The sequence below is a fragment of the Rissa tridactyla genome, chromosome 13 (genome assembly GCF_028500815.1).
Source record: "Rissa tridactyla isolate bRisTri1 chromosome 13, bRisTri1.patW.cur.20221130, whole genome shotgun sequence".
In the NCBI taxonomy this organism is placed as follows: Eukaryota; Metazoa; Chordata; class Aves; order Charadriiformes; family Laridae; genus Rissa; species Rissa tridactyla.
The window spans coordinates 14,744,857-14,765,762 of NC_071478.1; the positions used below are offsets into that span (position 1 = coordinate 14,744,857).

Sequence of the window (20,906 nt, forward strand, 5' to 3'; positions counted from 1 at the left end):
CTCTGTGAACAATCAGACTACAGAGGTGAAGCAAAATCTGACCAAAAATTCAGACTGGAGAAGACAACGGTGAAACGTAAGAGACTTTAAAAACTATCACCTGCATGAGATATACATTAAAAAAAACAAACCACCAACCCCACAACCAAACAAAAAACCCACAACACTGCAAGGACAAGCAACTTCCTTCTCTGGAAGAGGGGGTTCTTCCATGTTCCACGCCAGGGATCTCAGTGTGTCGACCTTCTAGGCAAGACAATCACAGAACAAGTAGTATGCGCAAATCCTTCCGAAGGACAACGCGCTTCCTAGCACGACTGTCCCTGCAAGATCCTTACGCTTGGCCTCAACTACCAACGTGTCCCTGTGCCTTTGGGCCAGAATGGGCAGGCAGGCAACGGAAAGATGCTCTAGCACCAGTTACAAAGTTCAATGCAGTTTTCAATGCATTAAGCCAAAGGATTGTCACCAAACTTGCCTTCCAGGCAAGTTTTGCGAAGAGGGTAAAGCTACACTCCAGCTGCTTCTGTCCTCACGATGCCTTCTGCGCTCACTCCTTGCCTGAACTGTAGATCTTCTGAACTGTGGCACGTGTGAGCTCCAAATCCTCCGGGTACCGAATTTCTAGCTCGGTATTTGCTAGGTAGTGAATGCCAGTAAACTCTGAAAAATAGCGGCCAATGTCAGGGTGAGGGATCTCCCGAGGCTCAGAGTTATATTCCAGATTCTCTGTTAGGAAAGGAAAGAAGCAAGTTATCACCACATGAAACGACCTGCCACAAGGCAATAAATCCTGAGCCTCCCTCAAGTCTTGTTAGTGTCTCTAGAAACACCACCTCCTGAGGCTTTTTAAAGAAAAAACACCCCTACTTCAGGAAAATACATACAGAGTATGCCAGTACGATTGCTCACGGAGTCTCATCTCCTAAGTGATGCTGACCCCGTTTCTTAGTGGCAAGAAAACTACTTTATGCCCGAGACCATGCTGTCTGACATGAGGTCAGAGTAGCAGGATGCTGACCCGCTCCCATGCTGCTGGTCACAGGTCTTGGTCGTAAGCGCAGGGAGAAGCTGCGGTGCTGAGCTCTGATCCCTCAAGTCCCATGGGAGATCAGTTTCTAGGAGAGATCCTGCTCAAACACTCCCGAGGTGAGGCCGACTGCACAAGGTTGTCCTGGCAGAGGAGTCCAGCGCTTTCTTGTTCGAAGTCATCAGCCTGTGTTTCAACCATGGTCAAGTCACCAGCCTGGTTTTTCAAGCACATCTCACACTGCAAAAGTAACTTTTCTAAATCCAAACTTCCCAAAGTTAAGAGAAAGTCCCTAAGAAGAGCATGTTGATTCTTTTCCAGGGCACCTCCTTTCCTCCTTTGTACTAAAAGATAACCTGATTAAGCACAACAGTCAAACAACACAGAAGCACTGGCATTAAAATGCAAAGGCAACCCAGGCTGAGGGCCCCTGTGCTCCCGCAGTATTTGTATAAAGCAGCGTGACTGGGAGGCAGCCCGGCAGTAAATCACATGCGCAGGTGCCCTGCAGCAGGCCCCAAATGATGTCATTTTTTCCAGCACAGTGCCAGATGTACAGGTAGAAACAAAAGCTGCCTAAATCCCAAAGTCTGACTTATCTACAACGCAAGGCAGGAACAAGATGGGATGCAGAGAGCATCATTCGGGAATAATTCATCTGTCTCTGAAACCATCCCGTTCACTAGAGTGCACAAAAGTCGTATTAATCCACACAGGCTCTCTGAAGCTACTGTATGTCAGCGTGTGCAGCCAAAACCACAAGAGCTTTCTACACCTCAGCAGGCTGGTGCAGTCCTACAGGCTTGCAAAGTACCTTTCTCGTATACTGCACCACTGCGGAAAACAATTTACACTCCAATATGCTCTGCAGAAGCATGGCTGAGCAGTGAGCTGTGTACGAAGGGAAAAAACACAGTGACGAAACAGAAGCTGGCAGCGGGGAAGAGACTGAGACAAGCGAGTTGGGCACTAGGTGGGGAGCCTGAGAAACGTGCCGACTGGCAGTTTTGAGACACAGATGTCTAACCTGTGCTGCTACAAAACAAACAAAGGAAAGACAAGAGCAGACAGGTAGGTAGATAGATACCAAACTCACTGTACGAAGCAGGTGTTTTGCAGTTAGCTACAGCTCAACCCATGAATTTACAGGAAGGACTCAAACTGAGGTACAATCAGTTTGGTGTTTTTTTCTGAGCTGGTTAGATAAAACTCTGCATGCAGATTTGTCTAAGATTCTTTCAGTAAAAAACTATCATTTTCTCCCCAGTCTGGTCAGTAAGTTATGAAACAATCCCTTCCCAAATGATGTGAAGATATATTTGAGAGGGGATGTTCGGGCAGCAAGATTTCAGCAGCAAGGACCAACCCCTCTATTTTCCCTAGCAATATCAAAACACTTGGACGCCGCAGAGATGACAGCGTCAACCTACAGCTTGGCTAAAATACCCTGCACTCTGGAACCAGCCAGCATTATACTTGTTTATAAACAATTAGACAAAAGATGTAAAAGATGACTCAGCCCCAGAAGCACTGTGGACAATTATCTGATTAGTTTTCACTGAGATGCATATTTTGATATCAACCCATGGCACACAAGAATTTCTGGTTTTTAAGACTCTTGGAGAGGCCAAGTACTGCCTAACATGAGCCATGAAGCTGAGCTGCAATATCCCTGGTCCCAACTTCATCTTTTTGGACTACTGAATATAAAGTAACTCTCAGAGCAGTGAGAAACAGCTGCACTTTAAAACTACAAAGGTAGGAGCTCCCAGTCCGGTAAAACCACCTCTTGCTCACATCTACAGGACCAGAACATGCTTGGGAGCACCCCCTGGCGAAAGAGCTGAACTGCGTTTTGTTCAGCATTTCCCCTCCAGCAGCTTCCACACCTTGTCTTAGCAAACAGCCAGGCTGTGCAACCCCCCGCCAGCTGGACGGGATGCCTCTGTATCACAGGGAGAACAACAAACACGAGGCAAAGAAATGTTCTGTTCACACAGTACAAAGTTACAGATATATACATATAGGGGTTTTTTTTTCCCTTTTGAGGCTCAGTTCAACATTTCTTGTATCCTAACCTCATAATCTGACCATCAGACAAGAATTTCCTTTCTTACGGTATGTTGCATAAAGAATGGGTGATAGAGACTTCACAAATGCAAAGAGGTTTAGCAGAGACATTCACTTTTGTCCCATTCATATCAGATGTGGCATTAGCATGTTCTCTGGGATCCTGGCACATACCGTCTCTTGATAAAAGCTGCTCAGAGCCATGCCCTGACAAGCAAAGTTTGCGTTCTCTCTCACTAGAATCTATTTTGAGGTCCTGCCCAAAGCACAGCTATAATTTCAAAGAGTGAGAGTGTGACAGAACTTCAGACTTCAGCAAAAGCTGAATTACCTCTTTTAAAAGCAGCCATCATGGTCTACACCATAAACCCAATCATGTCCAAAACACATTTCTAAGGCAAAAGGAGATTATACCAGAGTGGTCCTTAACATTCATTCCTAGCAGTACTCATTTCACAGTGAGCAAACAACACAGGCCACGAATTCAAGATCCCTTTCCTTCCTACCTCAACCTTAACTAACAGTTTATGTTTCATAATTAAGAGAGTTAATCACTTAAGCATCTCTTTCTCCTAAGGTACTTCTAAACAGATAGCAAACAGAGGAGAGTCCTGCTCACCTTGAGCAGCATATCTGCAAGAGCCATCTTCTACTAGCACATTATAGAAAGGCTGGTGGGGCCCATGTGGAAGGCTGTGGACGTTCATATTCCGGATCCATTCATGCCCCATCATGCAGGCGGGATCCCAGCCATAAATCACGCAGTTATAGCCATATCTAATTAAAAAAAAAAAATGCACACCAAAGACTGTGAAAACTCCAGAGCCCAGCTCTTTTTCCTCAAGATTAATATAGCGCAAACAGGACAGGAACCTCCTGTGAGCTGGCACAAGGAGGAGAGGGCAAAAAAAAAAAAATCAATTCAAAAAAGATTGTGTGCATATGTGTGTGTACTTTGAGGTGGGGGGAAATGACTAGGAGTACCTGGATAAACAGACAGGAACAAACAGCTGAGGACAAAGGAAAACCAAATGTGAGCAAGGAATGAAAATGGGAAAGAGACTGGAAGTCAGCAACCAGGAGAACAGGAAACAAGAAACAGGGAGAGACTCAACCGTCCTACTGTGTTGTGCAATTACTTCTGTGCCCATCACACAGACGTGGCAATCCCAATACTGAACTCCCAGAAACAAAGCCATTATTATTTTCAGATTTTTTTTTTATGCGATTAATCACAAGGTGTAACTGTCACTGCTGCACCCTTAAAATACGCTCCAGATGTCTTGATGAGTTGGAGGAGTGGCCGAAGCAAAACAGTGCTGGCCTGTCATTCTGGCAGAGCGGCACAGGCAGGAACACAAAGCCTCTGTGCAATGCAGGAAAAGGGGGTAATAACAGCACAAGGAGAGATTCATAGGCTGTCTTGGGAATCTTACAATCTTTTTTGAAGTTAATGAGGGACTGTGGAACAGAATCAACTGGTTACTGATGTTTCTTCAAGAGCTCTGGGCTGTGCAAATTTTAGCCGTGTGATATATGATGACTTGGACAAGTCACCTCACAAACTTCTCTCTGCAAGCAAGCAGCAGCGAAGACACTCGCTCTCTCAAAGGATAGACAGAGCCGCCCCCATTTTTCTACAAGGTACATGGCATAGACGTACGTGCCTGGCATTTTCCATTCCAGATACCTCCTTGGCAGATAAACCCACGTCTCATTACTTTCAGAACAAACACTTCTGCACCTGTCGTTACAGTACAGCCTGCTAATGCAGGGAAGATTTTGAAGAGCTCACCTCTTGTGTTTCATAATCAGCCCGATGGAAAAGCAGACCTCTTTGTGCTTCTCATCTGAACGGTGCTTCACCTCCGGTCCCACCTCCTCCTTCCGGCGCTCAATGTGCTCTAGGGTATGTTGAACTAAGTACCCGACAGCCCCATGCTGGGATGGGTCCAAAGCCTGAATGTGCTGCAAGATGTCCAGAACCTTCAGCGACCAAAACAAAGAGAATCAGAACAAGTCTCTACAGCAGTCCAACACTTACAGATATATACAGTCACAGTTCGCAAGTCAGCGGGGTCTAATTGCCCAGGCCTAGAGGTCTGCCACACGAGTTTTCCACACAGACTGAGAACCTTTGCTCTAGCTACACACTCCCAAGGAGTTCTTCCCACTTGCTTAGCCTGCAGAAATTGCAAACAGTCCTCCCCTTTTCTATTTGCAAAGCTCCCTGCTTCCAAGGAAGGGCACTGTCAAGCACACTCCTTAAAACTAAGTCATACAAGCTAATCGCGTCACATTTTGTGACCGCAAGGCATTGATGAGACCGTCTGAAGGTTTATGAAATGTTAAGAGAATACTGTTGCTAGTCTCCCAAACTGCTGCTGGGAAGTAATTCCAGATGACTTCTGCTGCACTAGAGAACAAACAGTTTAAACGAGATCCTCAGCCTGTCTGTGGGAGCCTGGCAGAGGAAAAATAGGGCAGCACAGAATGAAACGCAAATAACCCGTACGATGCTATACCACGTAATAGCGAACGAGAGACAGAGAACCTGCTTGTCTCAGGATGACTAAAGAACACTAACTTCAAAAGCGCTCTCAAAGCGGCAAAGCCTGTAGATCCAGAACACCAGCCTACCAACACTCTCTGGCACACTATCAGAGCATCTGTCGCTAAGTTAGTTAGAGGCAGGAAATCCAAGTTTTACCCTTTTCTTTTTTCTTCCCCTTGCTCTTACCAAAACTGTTGTCTAAACAGGCTGGGAAAAGACAGATACACCCATCACAACATCAAATACCTCAGGTGCTGCCACAGTTTCAAAATCTGACACACTTTAGCACCTGGTGAAAGGATTGTCTCCTCGACCATATGCTGGAAGTTTTGGTCACTCGAAGTTCAGAGCAGCAGCAGAAGAGGAACAGAAATCTCGGGCTATTGAGAGTATGAACATCAGCCAAGAGATGAAGAAAAGAAATTTCAGAAAAAGAACAGGTGAGTAATTAAATATGAGAAGAAGAAACACAGCTCGGGCTTCTTGACCACCTTAATTCTCTGGCTGGCATCTTAAGAAGGATGTGAAAATCCTGAAAAATCCTACAGAAACAGGAAGGCCTAGCACAGTGACCATAGCTGCCAGAGATTCTCGGCAATTTCATTTACTGTTATTTGCAAACATTTAGGGCAACATTCTGTGTAGCTCTGCTTGACTTTTAAGTTTTTGTACCACTTTCCATAAATCTGCCAGGTTTCCATTAAATCTGCGATCTTCTGTTCTGTCAGACATAGAGCATTCTCTCTGGCTAGCCACAAAATGACCCAACAGACTGGAACCACTGGATGCCTATGAGGATGCAATACTGAAAACACCTAAATTTGCACATTTCCATTTGCATCTGGCAACGCGGTGCAGAGAAACTACATGTAAAACTCATCCATGGGGTAGTATGATTTGTTCTGAGGGGCAGCAAAACACAAGTATGTAAAGCCTTGGTGCTTTACAAACACATCGCTGAGTGCCAGAAAAGGGAAAGAAGATCTTTCAGTGTTTCACTTTGCTGTCCCCTATTTACGTACGGTTGCCATTTTAGCTCTGCAAGTGTCCCCCCCCCCCCCCCCCCCCCAATTTTTTAGTTTGTGCTGTTTTCTTTTCCGTGGCGACCCTAAAACTTGCTGCCCTAAGAAAGGAATGATAAGCTTAGCAAAGGTTGTTCTTCAAAAGACAGCTTCTCCAGCAGTCCTATGCTTCAGTTAACTTGGTGGAAAGAGCTTTGTTTTCTGCTCAGCTGCCCAGCCAATACTTCTGCCCCCTCACCCAAACCTCACATTTGTAAATGGCACAGGCATTGCCCAAGAGCGTGAGCTTCACTGTAGTAGTACGGGAAATTTTGAAAAGGGAACACCTCTTTGCTGTAGTGACACATTAAAGAAATCAGACTTTGAGTTACTTGCTTCTTCCCTGTGCCTTCCCCTGACTCAGTGAAAGGCACAGACGATCCAGACGACTTGTAAGTCTCAGTACCTTCTTTCCCACGTTCACAAGATAGCAAGACTCAAGTTGCTATGCTAAAGGCGATATTAAAGAAGAATCCAAAGAACAGGAATACTAAGTTGCTTTTTCACAAGAGCCACTGACTGTGTGGCTAAAGGTTTCAGAGAAAGGCTTTGGTTGTATTCATAAAAGATAACTTCCTAAGGTTTTCTGACTCCTTTTACACAAGTCCAGTAAGAGTTCTACCACCACTACCACAATCCAGGCATAAACCAAACAGGATGCTCTTCTAACTTACACCTGGAAGTCCACAGTACGGGTTGCAAGACAAGCTGTTAGACTTGGGCAGTAAATCATGAATTACGACTCAGACTTGAGGCTGCTCACAAGTCTCCCCTAGGGCCAGCAAGCACGAATCATTCTCTTTTCTCTGCTTCTCCAAAATGTGATAACTCATTCAATTGCATTTATAACAGAAACAACTTGTGGCAGACTGTAATGCAAGCTGACGTAGTCTAAAAATCAGACTAGTGTTAATAGCGCTTAGCCTACCAGAAAACATACGACCGAGTGGCGAGGTACCTTTTCTGGCCAGATTCCCAGGTGGAAGTATAACCTAGCCTGGAGCATTAGATGCTGCACATTGTCCGGATACATGGCCAGGTACAGATCCAACGAGTCTCTCAAGAGCTGGTAAGACTGATCAGTGCTTTCTCTGCCAGCAAAAAAGAAACTCAATTGTAAGGCTAGCTCTTCAACCCCTATCCCCAGTACTCCAATCTACAGGGGTAGTCACCAAAAATGATGCTACAGGTACAGGCATCAGTAAGAGCGACTCTGGCACTGACCGTCACTCATCACATCCAACAGCCTACTCAGAAGGAAAAACGCTACACAACTGATGACTGGACTCTACCCTCCCACTTCGCTGGTATTCTGCTTGGTCAAATATAACATAATCCTACACAGTGAATTCACTCTCCAAGCCGTTTCCCTTTTGAAATCCGTTTTTCTTTCCCTAGCTTAATCACACCTAAAGCAATCCTTTCACTCTGTGATTTCTCTCTATGGCTACCTGGGAAAGTGATTAGCAAGGGTATTTGAAAAGAAAACCAGATTTTTTTACAAGCCAACAGTACCTTTGAAAATGCTCATGTGAACAAATGGGCTGTGCTTACCAGATTATAACGAAGGTCTCTGTTCTTAAGGGAATGGTGGAACAGTCCCTATCAGCTTTTCACGAAGAAAAGAGTGATCTGTCCATTTTCTAGAGGGGAACTAGTTTTACTAAATATTTTTGTTTCCACACAACGCTGCTGCAGGTGATTAAAAACAACTAGACAATGCAACGTGACATACAGAATTTTCAAGATCCCCTGGAGCAACTGACACTTTTTAAAGCACTCACTCAAATACTGTGAAGAAGCAGTATCAGATACACAGACAGCGTACTCTGGGCCCTTTTCGCTCCCCCTACAGGCCTTACAGGCCAGACAATCCTCAACTCACCGCTTGCCAAGGTTTAAGAGATTTCCCACCATACGCTGCAAGACCTCTTTTGAAGTCACCACTCCATAGAACTCCTCTGTCACGTGGTGGCCGATAAGGTACTCGCACTCCTTCACCGTCAGCTGCTTCCCCTTGCCAAAGGCGTCAATGTAGGTGTAGTCAAAAATATCTGTGCTTCTAATGAAACAACAAGGAAACTGAATTGTGATGATGGGTCTCGTGGTAAAGCAAGGCTATCTATTTCTGTTCTTCCCTCAGCATCTTCAAGCTTGTTCGTAAAACAAGCGTCATTCATACCTCAGGTCCCTCCTAAAAAGATATTATCTGGTACCTTCTCTCTCCCCCTAGCTGCTTCTTCAGATAAACACATACGGGAAAAGACAGTGAAACCAAGGGGACTTTTCGCTCCATCGTGTCAGCTCTTTCCTTCATGTATTTTCAGATTTGCTGCATCTATTGCTAGATTATATTATAACACCACCCTGGAAAGCGTAACAGAGCCCACGCATATAGCATCTGAAGCCTAGTGCCAAAAGGGGTATATATAGACAGAACCATTGCTCTGAATTGGACTGCTGATGTCATTCACAAAACACAGATTTCTGTAAATTGATCACGATCTGGTCAAAGACGTATCCTGCACTGACTCAGAGTATTAATTTGAGTGCACAGAACAGCAGCAATGGACTCTAGCAACTGCTCTGTATGAAAGGTTATGTGAAATCAGCACCTTCCCCCCCCCACCCCCCAGTTTTTCATAGTTTTCTTAAATAAGATAAACATTACCTCATGGTTACTATTATTTCACACTCAAGAAATCTGTTACCATTCATCAACAGCAGAGAGGAATTCTGGGAAAACTTTAGAGATCTGATCTTTTCACCCATATAGATAGTAATTACAGATGGAAGACAATCAAACATTCAGGTAGAAGTCTGCAGCTGTAAATGCTTTCTGGCTTTTATTCCTGCGGACGCAACTTTGAAATTCAGCAGATCACTTACCCTTCTTTTCCTTGACACCATCGCAGCAGAAAATGGCTAGGGAAGCTGACTGGTTCAAGCTTGACTCCTAGCTGCCTGGCAATTGTTAAATAAAGCACAGACAAACTGATGGGAATTCCTGTCCTGCGGATCAAAACCTGGGGGATAAAAACGTGGGAAGAACATGTGGGATATTAAGAAAAAACACAAAACCTCAAGGTTTGATTTCACAAATAAAAATACACCAATTTGACAGAATATGCAACGAAAGATGACATTGTGCTGACTTTACAGCAAGTTGTTCTTCAGAAAGAGTTATTTGGCTGACTACATACAGACAAATAAACACCACAAATAGAATGCCTCAAGCCTCGCAGCCTCCTAGTTTTGGCCTAGCATATACATACCTGGTGAATGTATGAATTCAGGGAGTTATAGTAATCCAGCTCGTTTCCTTTGTATTTTAACTGCTCATATAGGACACAATTCATAGCATCAAGCACCTGCCGCTGAAGTTCCACTTCTGGAATCACAATCTCTCCTAAAAAACACATGCAATGAAATAAATACTGAGCAAACAAGGGTTCTCAACCTTTACGCAATGAACCTTAGACCAAAATTCTTCATATGGACTAAGAACACAAGAGACTCATCTCAATTCAGATAGTCAAGAGACACAGCACTGCAGCTGGACGTGCCACACCACCCAGGCATGCCTGGGAAGTGGCTTTCACTGCCCGAGTGTCCCAGCTTGGCCACTCCAGATACGCAGATACAGGCAGACCGCTCATTCTCTCTTTGAAAGACAGCAAACATTAGATAGCGCTTATACAAACCAAGGAGCAAGATATTGCCTGACCTTTGGAGATGTTAAAGCATGTACCTTTTCTATTGCTGCTGACTTTGAGACTTGCAGAGGAAAAGAGGTCGATCCCCTGTCCCACAGCTCTGCTACAGATATCAGGACTACTTAAGACTTCAGGGACGAATGGGAAAAAAAAAGAAGAAACTCCCTAATTCCTTCCCAATTCTTTTTTTTTCTTAGACAGCATCATATGGACTGACAGCCCTGGGCTTTTGAGTCCCTGTGGCTCACCAAACGGCTGTTGCCTCAATGGTGTTTTAAGCAAATGTCAGAATATGCTTGCCAGGGGATGAAGAACAACAGCTCTTTAAGCTGCAATAATTCAACAGCTGTTTCACCTTGTCTGCCTGTACCTAGACTTGCAGAAATGCTCTGCAGTAACACATATGTTTCTGTACAGTACCTGCCTTGGAAGCCAAGCTGGGGTGCCTTGGATTTTTCGTCCGCAGGACTTTACGCACTTTATCTGTGATATCATCCACCTGCGCCTGGACGCTTTTTAAGCAGATGTCTGACAATGGGTTACAGTATTGATCAATTAAAACAGCACCTGGAAAAAACAAACTACATAAGAAACAGGACTTCAGTTTTTTCTTTGCTTGGTTTTACCTACTGTAAATTCCAGGCATGCAGCAAGCAATTGCAGCAGAACACAAGAGCTTTCCTTTTAAAATCTGCACTCATATATTGGATTTACCACAAAAAATGCAAAGAATAAGCTGACATGACAAATACCAGTTAAATTAATTATTCTCCTCTCCGTCATCCTGAAAGGGAAAGCAACAGACAGTACATTGAGCAGGTAGGCTGCTAGACCAAGCTTAACTAGCCAACTGGTCACAATGCACCTTCTGGCATCCTCCCAGCTTACAGTGTTTTTTATTCAGAGCCTGAAACAATCTCAACTTCACTTATGCTTCAGTTCTGACTTCTTCCTGCCATATCCTCCATAGCTATCACTCTTGTTCATCGTTCCCTCTTCTGCTACATTCATCTTTCTCTTCCACGCCTGCTCTCCATCTTCATGTCAGAAAACCATCAGAACAGATTTCCATTTTATTTTCCTGCTGCCCAAGCCTCTTCTGTCAAACTTCTGCAGGAGAAAAACAGCCCTTTCTCAGAATCTTCTGCTTGTCATTTTGTCACCACTGCTCTTTCCAAAGCCTCCCTACTGTTCAGTCTTTGGAATTAACTGTATTCACCTGTAAGAATTTTGCATGGATCATACCTCTTCCAGCCTCCTACATTGCTTCGTTAGCACACCCATGACAGGCCTGTATTCAAGGACTTCAGCAGGGCACCAAGCCGTGTCTTCTTCCTCTCCCCCCGCCCAAGTGTTCCCCATGCTGACCACGTGAAACTTCACAAAAAACTACTTGTTGGTGCTCTAATAATATCTCCGTGGCAGACAAATGCATCTATTTGTGAGCCACATGATTAAGTCACATAATCAACTGTCTCGCTTGTTTCCAGCAAAAGCCACTTTCCTTTCCCTTCTTGCCCTAAACCAATCCCTTCTTCAAAGTCTATCGCCACTAACAAGAACCAGCTTCAGTGTTAGAGACTTTTTCGTATGACATTTTTGAGGTCTATACCAAGAGCGAGAGACTCTTCTACAGATACTGGTAGCTTTCGGTGCATTCAGAAGACCATCTTCTCCACAGGAAGCTTGAAGAAAAGAACAATCCACCAGATTGAGGACGTGAACTGCAGAAGAGCCTCTTCTTTCTTCATATCAGGTGCATGTGCCTTCCCACCGTGTAACTGGACTTCCATCGGCTCCCCAGCTCTAGACTGCACCGCTTCAATGGTCCAGCAGTCAGGCAGCTCTTGAAAGAAAGCCATAGCACATGGGCTACGAGCTGCAACAACAATTCCCCCTGCCTGCAGCTCGCTCCTCACCCTTATCTGAGCAGCTCTTGGAAAAGGAGATAGCAGGAAGCTGACTTGAAATCAGGTAAGTTGGTCTGTTAGGCCATATTCAGCCCATGGGCCACAGTTAAAATGCTTCTGCAGTGTCAGATAATTAGGACGCTGAGCTACTGCTGATTTCCTGAATACACTGTTAAGATTCAAATGCAAATGTTTCAACACTTTGTCCATTGCTTTTCAGCTCATCTGTCCATGGGCAATTATTCAAGCATACAGCACTGACAGAAACTAACATAATCCTGACATTCTGATGCAACACTATGCAACTACTGCAAGATTTTAGGGATTTCAGGTACATCAAAAAACCAAACTTAATTCTGAGTCGTTTTCCGAGGGCTATTTGAAATACAAGCAAAGAAGGCTCTTTCCAAGTAAGACGAGAATGATGGAAAGCTGTGATGAGGTGCTCTACGTGGGATTTCTGCCAAAGACTTACCCTCCAAAAATGACTGCCGGTCAGCTGGGCGTTGAAGATACTCCTTCAGATTTTTTAATATATTCTGTTGCCGTAGGAAGTATAGAATTTTCTTTGCATAGTACTTCCAGGTGAGACCTTTCCTGCATATTTAAATACAAAAAGTAGTATTGCCCTAAACAAGCACTTTAAGAGTGAACATTTGATTTAACTTTTCCAGTGAACATAGGTTTACAATTTAGACTGTCGCTTTTCAAAACACGTCTGACAACACCACTACCACTGAAGAGTCAACCAAAAAGGTAAACGTTAAGAAGAAATTTGTCATCAAAAAGCCACAGGATGAGACACTTGCAAAACATTGCTCCTATCATCTCTAATTTTTATCTTATCACCAATATATAATTTTGAGAACATACAGTATCATGGGAAACAACACAGATCCTAATTAAACTAGCTCAGGAACATCCAATTAAAATCCTCTATTTTTTGTCATAAAACGTTACCTTCTGTCTGACTGGATCCCTCCAGAATAAATCTTAAAGCATCCTCTCACCATTAAAAATAAACTGATGCGGGACACGAATGTAGGTCCAATAGCATCCAGAAGACAAAAAAAAAAAAAAAAAAAAAGAGATCCCTAGAGGAAAAACACCTCTGTTGCTCTGAAAAGGCAGGAACAGATCAACTGCTGGTCTGTAGATCACACAATCCAAAACCTTACATTTTTTATAGTAAAGCCCCTTCATTTTCTAAATTAACAAGCGAAGGCGAGGCACCCAAGAGGCAGCAATAGAGAGCTGGTTACTATCCAGACAAGGTTTGAAGAGGTCACCTGAAATACAACACACCAACTCAGAGCCATCCAAATCACATGCATCTAAGCAAGCCCTGGCCTTTAGCAATGGGTTACCCTGTGCCTCACTGAGCACTTTTACACAAAAGTTAGGAATGGCACAAAGCCCTGCACGCCCCCCGCCCACCAAAAAAAAAAAAAAAAAAACCACCAAAAGGAGAATTCTACTGATTCCCAGACTCTGCCTTCACCATGTGTTTAAAAGAAGCCCAGTTTCCTTCTTCAAAAAAACCCCCTCTTTCCCTGCTTATGTTTCCTCTCCTCCAGATTGCAGGTGAAATCAGCCTTCTCCATCCCACTGGACAGAAGAACAATCAAACCTCATAACACTTTATCCTCTTCCAATAAACTGGGATGCTCAATAGGGACAACTGCTTTATTGGGATATCTTCCAGGGAAATGATTTAGCCTAATGCTCCTGAATGGCAATGACTACAGCTTAATCAGGGTGTAATTAGCATCAATTCTGCTTTATGGGGAGGCATTTGGCCAGTGCAAAGGCTCAAAAGCTTTTTAACCAGTTGTCAAATGAGAGATGTTTAGTCCCAGTTCAAATAGGGAAGGTAATAAAATGGATGTGAAAAAGCAAAAATGAGATGATTGCCATTCCAGTTATGTTTTTTCAAGCTCTACTAACAGTCCCTTTAATCAAGGCTATTAGACCCCATTAAGAGCAATCTATCCCTGCTTTGTACCACAGCAAAATCAGCATGGCTTATATGCTACCAGCAGAAAAAGTGTCAAGTAAAGCAGTGACTTATTCATCCTGCCCAGCATTAACCATGGTGATGAGAATACCCAGGCACATGCAAAACAGAAGTTTTATTTACCCACCTGGCATTTCACCTGTCTGAATAATTTGCAGAACTGCAAGTTTTGCAGTGGCTGGATTAAACTCAGTTCTTTATTTGGGGACAAAAATTGTACCAACCTACTACAGCTAAGAAAAGCACCAAGAGGTGGGGGTGGGGAGGAGAAAGCTGTAGTTTCATGATACAGGGATTCATGGTGGCAATCCTCACTGAGTATTCCTGCTTCCCTCCAGTGCTGTGGCCTCATCCTGCAAATCAGTTCAGCAAACTGATCCAGGTTTCAATTTAAAAGGGAACATGAGGATGGGAACTCGTTAAGCCAAAATTACTGCAGAGCAGAGGGTACACGGAACACATCCCAAGAGATGTTGTGAACTGGCAAGGAAATAAGCAACAAACAGCAACACAAAGCCAGGGGACTTCCTTCTTATAGAATAGTTTACATGATTTCTTTTGGGAATATTAAATTTTTTCTGAAATTAAACACACAGCAACACCTCCCGGCCTTGGTAAGCCTGAGGATGTTGTTTTATGAGAGTGACAAAAGGACGGAAGCTGAGGTCAGGCATTCACCACAGAACCATTCTCCTTTACCCAGTGAAAGGGGAAAAATCCCTTCTGTTTCTAACCCCCCTCTTTCTTACCTTCCTTCCATGTTAAGGATACACATCAGCTCATCCTCAAAAAAATGACTCGGGCACCCGAGAGTCTCAATGTCACTGAATCCATCGCAGGGGACCTGTCAAACCAGACAATGAATTATGGAGAGCACAGCGGATTCTTCCCAAAAGAACAGAATTTCATAAAAAGTCTCAAAAGCAATTCTGTTCTATTTTTTAAAACATTATGTAAGATCTTAAAAACGTCCAGCTCACCAAGTACTCATGGTCTCCACTCCATGGATTTATCACAAGGACCCACTGAGAGCCCCAGTAGCCCCCTACGGCAATTTGAGCTAACTACTACAGCACTGGGGGCTCCTACGGTGGGTGTACAGATGAGCACAAACATACCAGATCTTATGCGGGCTGGGCCCAAGCTAAAAGTAATTTTTAAGGTGGAATTAACTTTTGCCTGTGGTTGACTGAACCTCTACAAATCCTCCCTAGTGTAGCAGATTGCAGCTGGGGGAAGGAATGAAGGAGCAGGAGCCTTCATCTCAGCCTCAAACTTACACTTTACCTCACCTGATTAATTACGAGCACTAGCCCAGAGTTATCAGCTTCTTGATGGAACAGATTTTTTTTAAACAATCACTTAGGTATCTATATTCAGAAGAGTTATTTTCTTCCAAAATTCAGAATTATTTTTTTAAGCTTTGACTGAACTGTAGCAAATCTTTTTACTTTCAAGCTTTTCAGTAAAAGACACGGGCTAACAGAGTAAGGAAAAAGTGATTCCCGTTATACTGTATCTTAGCAGGCACTCCACAGGATCTAGAAGAACTGGGTTAAATGCCTCTTCCCCTCAATTCTATGGAGGGAATTCAAGTTGCAGTTCCTAGCCCAACCAGAGATGATCTTCGTTATTAGGCCTCTGGGTATTGCTGAATGGTCTCTCAGTAGGCTTTGCATACATGATTAAAACAGCGGGAATACATGAGCCTCTGCCCCCGGATAATGCCCCGACACACATTTCTCCATGGTCAAATGTCTACCTGCTGCAACTGCAATGGAATAGTTCAAAAAGAACAGCTAAGAGATATGCGACTCCAAATACCCTACTGGCCCCACAGCCTGTATCTCCAGGGTGAAAACCTAGGTGCAAACCCTTGCTTAAAATCATTAAGAGGGTTTCAAGAAAGGTCTCCTATCCCTTAGGGGAATTCTCTACTGGACCACAAGATATTTGCAGAGCAGACACACAGGGGTGGCAGTTTAATGGCTCTTGTGTGAAATTTTAACTCAGCTGAAGTTACGGGCAGCATTTACGCCTATTCCACAGAATTTCAGGTTGACCCAAACTGTACAGCCAGCCAAAACCCACAGGCATCAACTACGCAAACAGACAATGAAATTACTGTTGTTTCACATGCAAGCCAGTCTCTCCGAGAGACTACATTTTCACCTTTTTCACACTGAACGCAAAAGCATCTTGGTGTCATGGTTGGGTAAAGAAATTAAGTAATATACTTTCCAATTCGGTGAACCTATTGCGTCTTGATCCTGTTCTCAAATGACTTCTGACAACTCACAGAACATATCCTTGCACAAGGTTTGCAGTGAGATAAATTAATAGGCTGTGGTATGTGTCAACAAACTACCAGTCCTTCAGAAGTTCCCAGAGCCGGGTCTGAACACGCAGCAGTGAAAAAAGAGCTTTTAAAGCTGCAGCGGCAACAGCTGAATGTGATATGCAGAGCGCGCTTTGGACTGTAAGCACCTTTAGACTTTGAATTGTTTCTCCCCTTTTGGCCGGTGATCTAGCATTTTCACACAAAGTGAGGAAATAGGGAATTTCTGTCTGCATAATTGAAAAGACACGAAGAGAGAGGAAAGACAAACTAATAAGAAATACTAAACAAGTAGCTAGGCTGTTGCACATACATAGAGCAGATGACTTACGTGTTCTGAAAAGAACCTTTTGGAGAATGAAGCTACAATTCTCTGGGCTTCTAGACCAGCATTGTGCCGTGCTTTGTATTCTTCAAGCCAGCTAACACCGTCTGTGTGGCTATAGTATTTCAGCAGCGATGGCCATCTACACAACACGAAACAAGTGAACAGGTTCATTAGTATTTCAACTTCACTGAGAAGCTCCAGAACCATAAGTTGCTCCTTATTGTAACCACATGACTTGTGGAGCTGCGACACTGCCAAGACACAGTACAACTTTAAGTGTCATTGTATAAATTAATCCAATGATTGACTCAAGCATCAAAGCATAAATCCAACTGATTTCATCTGCATATTAATGGTTATTTAAAAGTAAGTTCTCCTGAAGCTTGCCAACAAGAAACCTTCAAAAAATTCATACTCCAGGTACTTCAATATCTAAATATCCTAAATACTTTTGATATTTCCTCTAGAGCTTTGCAAAATAAGCGTACGTACCATATTAGTAGAAGAAAGGCAGGGTTTTATAACAGAAAAAAGAAGTTTGCCATTCTGAAGATGTATCACATGTAAGCTAACTTGTCATCGAATAGAATGAGAATTCATTGACCCATGTTCCTCCTATTACCTTGTGGGTCTAACTGAAAGGATGCACAAAACAGAGCTCCCTCTGTTGCCCTTGCTGGTGGCAACATCTACTGGAGGAAAACATAATTCTGAAGTCAAACTGTGACAGTTAAATTCTCTTGCAGTTCATTTTTAATACAAGAAATAATTATTTTTAAAAAACGCGACACCTTTCTCATAAAAGAAAGCCGTACCTGCTTTACTGAGTCTGAAAGTCCAAAAGCTAAAATACACTCCACAGCTTAATAAGAAGCTTTTCAAGGCTCAACTGGAAAACTTCAGATAATATTTTGAGGGCTATTAGCAGCACCACCTTTTCTAACGAAAAGACACCAAGATCATTTGTGTATGAAACACGAAGAAGAATCAGCGCAGATGGAAATATTTTGGACAGCATGGGAAAGAAAGCTGAGAGAAAGGCCCCTCGTAAATTTACAGGGGCATTTATTTCCCATTTTGAAATTCTGCTAATTATTACTGGGTTTTACAAAACATCTTCCTTCAACTACAAGGATGCCTTCGGTTCTTTTCAGGTTATATGTATATATATATATATATACATACACACACTTTTATATATTGATGTATTTTTACTTTTAATAGTAAAGAAGGCCAAATGCTTAAATCACTACTTCTGTATAATAATTACTACCAACTGACCAAAAGGCACAGTTGTGTCCGTCCACACATGCAAGATGCTTTACTACCAGTTAATAACAAAGCTACGCTGCAACTGCAGTTACAAAATAAAGTCAAAGACTAAGCAAATAACTTCACATTATATAACAACCTCTCCCCTGATGGATCCCTAGCCATTCATCTACTGCTGAAACGCAGCCACATTGTAATAACAATTACAATCATTTATTTTAGGATGAGAAAGAGTAATTTCTTGGGTTGAAATTATATTGAAAATTTCAGGAAGATAAAGTGCAATTACTCAGGGTGGATTCCAGCCAGGATGACAAGGTCAATGTGCAAACTCCTGCCAAAAGTTCTATTATCAAAGGCGGAGGAGGGCAGCAGCTTGTGCTAATCACCTACCACATTTCAGCTGTTGGATGTGAACCATTTTTAAACTTTCAGGTTCGCTTCAGAAATTAGAGCCGCTGAATTGGTGAAAGGATGTGGCCAGCCATCCCAAGCCATAGCTCAGTGAATTGGGGAAGCTGTAATTGTTTAGCAGCCTTTTTCACTGGTGGGAAGAGAATAATCCTCTTGTTCAAGCTATGCTAAATTTTAGAAGCCAACTGGCAATTAGAGAAAGCAATATTGCTACCTTTCCGGTGCCAAAACACAGACGAAAACAGGTAGCAGATGAGTGTGCCCTATTCTAGATAGGTTGGCAAGCCCAGTGAAGGAGTGGTGTTTCTAGAACCGCTGAAACCACCGAGGCATAAGCAATATCAACAATAACACTCATACTTTATTCCCAGATAAAGCGTAACCAGTTAAAACGTTAATAACGCAGCTATGTCCTCATCAGGTACCCTGCACCTGCCTTCGGGGGTAACTAAATTCACAAGCAGCAAAAGTTACTCCAAAGGATTTGGCTTTCTGTGAAAACGGCTCTCCCAAAAGCACTACAAATAAAATCCTCTCTCTGCTGTAAAACATCAGTCCTGTGACAGGACAAGTCTTGGCAGTTGTTTTAGAAGCTGCTTGCTAACACTGCCTACCTTAGTGGGATGAGGGAGGCCAGCTGACAACGCCGATAGGCATGTGGCCCTGTGTCTGCACCAATGCCGGCCCCCAGGTTGGATCTGGGGCCTGCAGGTAATCCAAGTGCCTGGCTGTGGAAGAGGCTGCAAAGACACTCCCCTCCTCCGAGCTGCGTGGGGCGGGGGAGCTGCAAAACCCCCATCCTCTGAGCACGGGGTGCTTCCAAAAACACCCCCCCCTCCGAGCAGTGTGTGTGAGCTGCAAAGACCCCCCCTCCTCCAAGTGGCAGGCTCCCGTGGTCCCCTCCTGGCGGATTTCGGAGGGGAAGCAGCCTTGCGACAGTCCCTGCCACCCCTGCTTGGGAGGGCCTTCTCCTTACCCGTTATAACACAACGGAAAGCCAGCTCGTCCCACCCGTCATGGGCTCCGTATGCACCTTGCAGAGCCGGCCAGAGAAGAAAGACACAGATGGCGTATGTGGGGTGCACTCTCCCCACCCCAGGCGCACCCCGGCCCTCCCAGGCCCAGGGGACCGAGGGCAGCTGAACACCCCCGGCAAGGCCCGGCCTGCGCTGACCGCGCCTGCCCGGCCCCGAGGAGAGGCCCGGTCACCCCTCGCCCTCCCTCGCAGCTCCCCCCGGAGCGCCGTGCCGTGACAGTCGGCGGTGCCCACCTGAGGCGAAAGCGCTCCCGCCACACCTTGCCGCGGGGCTGGCAGGCCTCACGCAGCCGGCGGCAGGTGCAGGACACCCGCCCGATGTCGGCGGCCCCCAGCACGTCGCAGCAGAGGATCAGCTCCAGCAGCTCGCCCGGCAGATCCGTCAGGCCCATCCCGTCGGCCTCGGCCTCCGCCGGGCCCCGCGACCCCGCCGGGCCCGCGCCCTCCGCCGCCGCCATCTTGGATGTTTACCTGGGCGCCCCCCCCCCGCCTCCCCGCGGGCGGGGTTAGGGAGCGTCTCACGCTTCCGGCGCACAGGGAAGGCGGAGGAACGGCGCGGGGAGCGTCTGCCAAGTGCCGCCGCCCCGCAAAGCGCAGAGCGGAGCGGCGCCTTGCCCGTGCCGGCGCGCTAGGGAGCGTCTGCCAAGTGTGGCGGCGCGGGGCGGGGCGGGCCGCCTCGCCAGGTCAAGGGCAGCCGAGGGGCTTAGGGAGCGTCTGCAAAGTTTGTACCCCCCTCGGGGAGAGGCGTCCGCCCCGAGGGAGAGTGGGGACGCGGGGCTGGGGACACCCGGCTCCCCAAAGGCCTCCGGCCGCCCCGGCGGTCGGTAAGAGACTACGGCCGACCCCGAGGCCCCGGGAGGTTGCGGGGAGCCAGGCAGGTGCAAGTGGTTTGTGCCTGTCTGCCCTGGGCTAACAGGGCCTGGGGAGCAGAGGGGAGGCCTTGTCTGAGGTGATGCTGCCGCCATGTCTGTGGCAGCGCCTGAGGTAACACCACTTCCATGTCTGTGATAGCACCTGAGGGAATGCGGCCGCCGTGTCTCCACTAACACCTGAGGTAACGCCACCTCCATATCTGAGGTAGCACCTGAGGTAATGCTGCTGCCATGTCTGCGGTAGCACCACTGTGAGGACGGAGGTAACACCAGCATGGTGCGTGTCGT

General features: G+C 45.2%; 1 protein-coding gene across 5 annotated transcripts; it reads right to left on the reverse strand.

Moving 5' to 3' along the window:
- Positions 1 to 70: 70 nt before the first annotated feature.
- Positions 71 to 20,250, reverse strand: FBXO21 (F-box protein 21). Of its 5 annotated transcripts, XR_008469190.1 has the most exons (14): positions 19,981 to 20,249; positions 17,028 to 17,163; positions 15,108 to 15,202; positions 13,302 to 13,364; positions 12,817 to 12,938; positions 10,852 to 10,998; positions 9,991 to 10,124; positions 9,605 to 9,741; positions 8,601 to 8,777; positions 7,674 to 7,806; positions 4,896 to 5,086; positions 3,720 to 3,877; positions 1,022 to 1,216; positions 592 to 729 (listed from the first exon to the last, which is right to left on the reverse strand). XR_008469190.1 is itself a non-coding variant. In XM_054219842.1 (13 exons), the coding sequence occupies exons 1-13, from the start codon at positions 20,202 to 20,204 to the stop codon at positions 551 to 553; spliced, it is 1,896 nt and encodes a 631-aa protein (XP_054075817.1). In that variant the 5' UTR covers positions 20,205 to 20,245; the 3' UTR covers positions 71 to 550. The 5 variants fall into 5 exon arrangements, 4 of the variants coding, with proteins under 4 accessions (XP_054075817.1, XP_054075818.1, XP_054075820.1 ...); XM_054219842.1 differs by lacking the exon at positions 1,022 to 1,216 and having other exon boundaries at positions 71 to 729; positions 19,981 to 20,245; XM_054219844.1 differs by lacking the exons at positions 592 to 729; positions 1,022 to 1,216 and adding an exon at positions 1,251 to 1,270 and having other exon boundaries at positions 19,981 to 20,250.
- Positions 20,251 to 20,906: the final 656 nt, after the last annotated feature.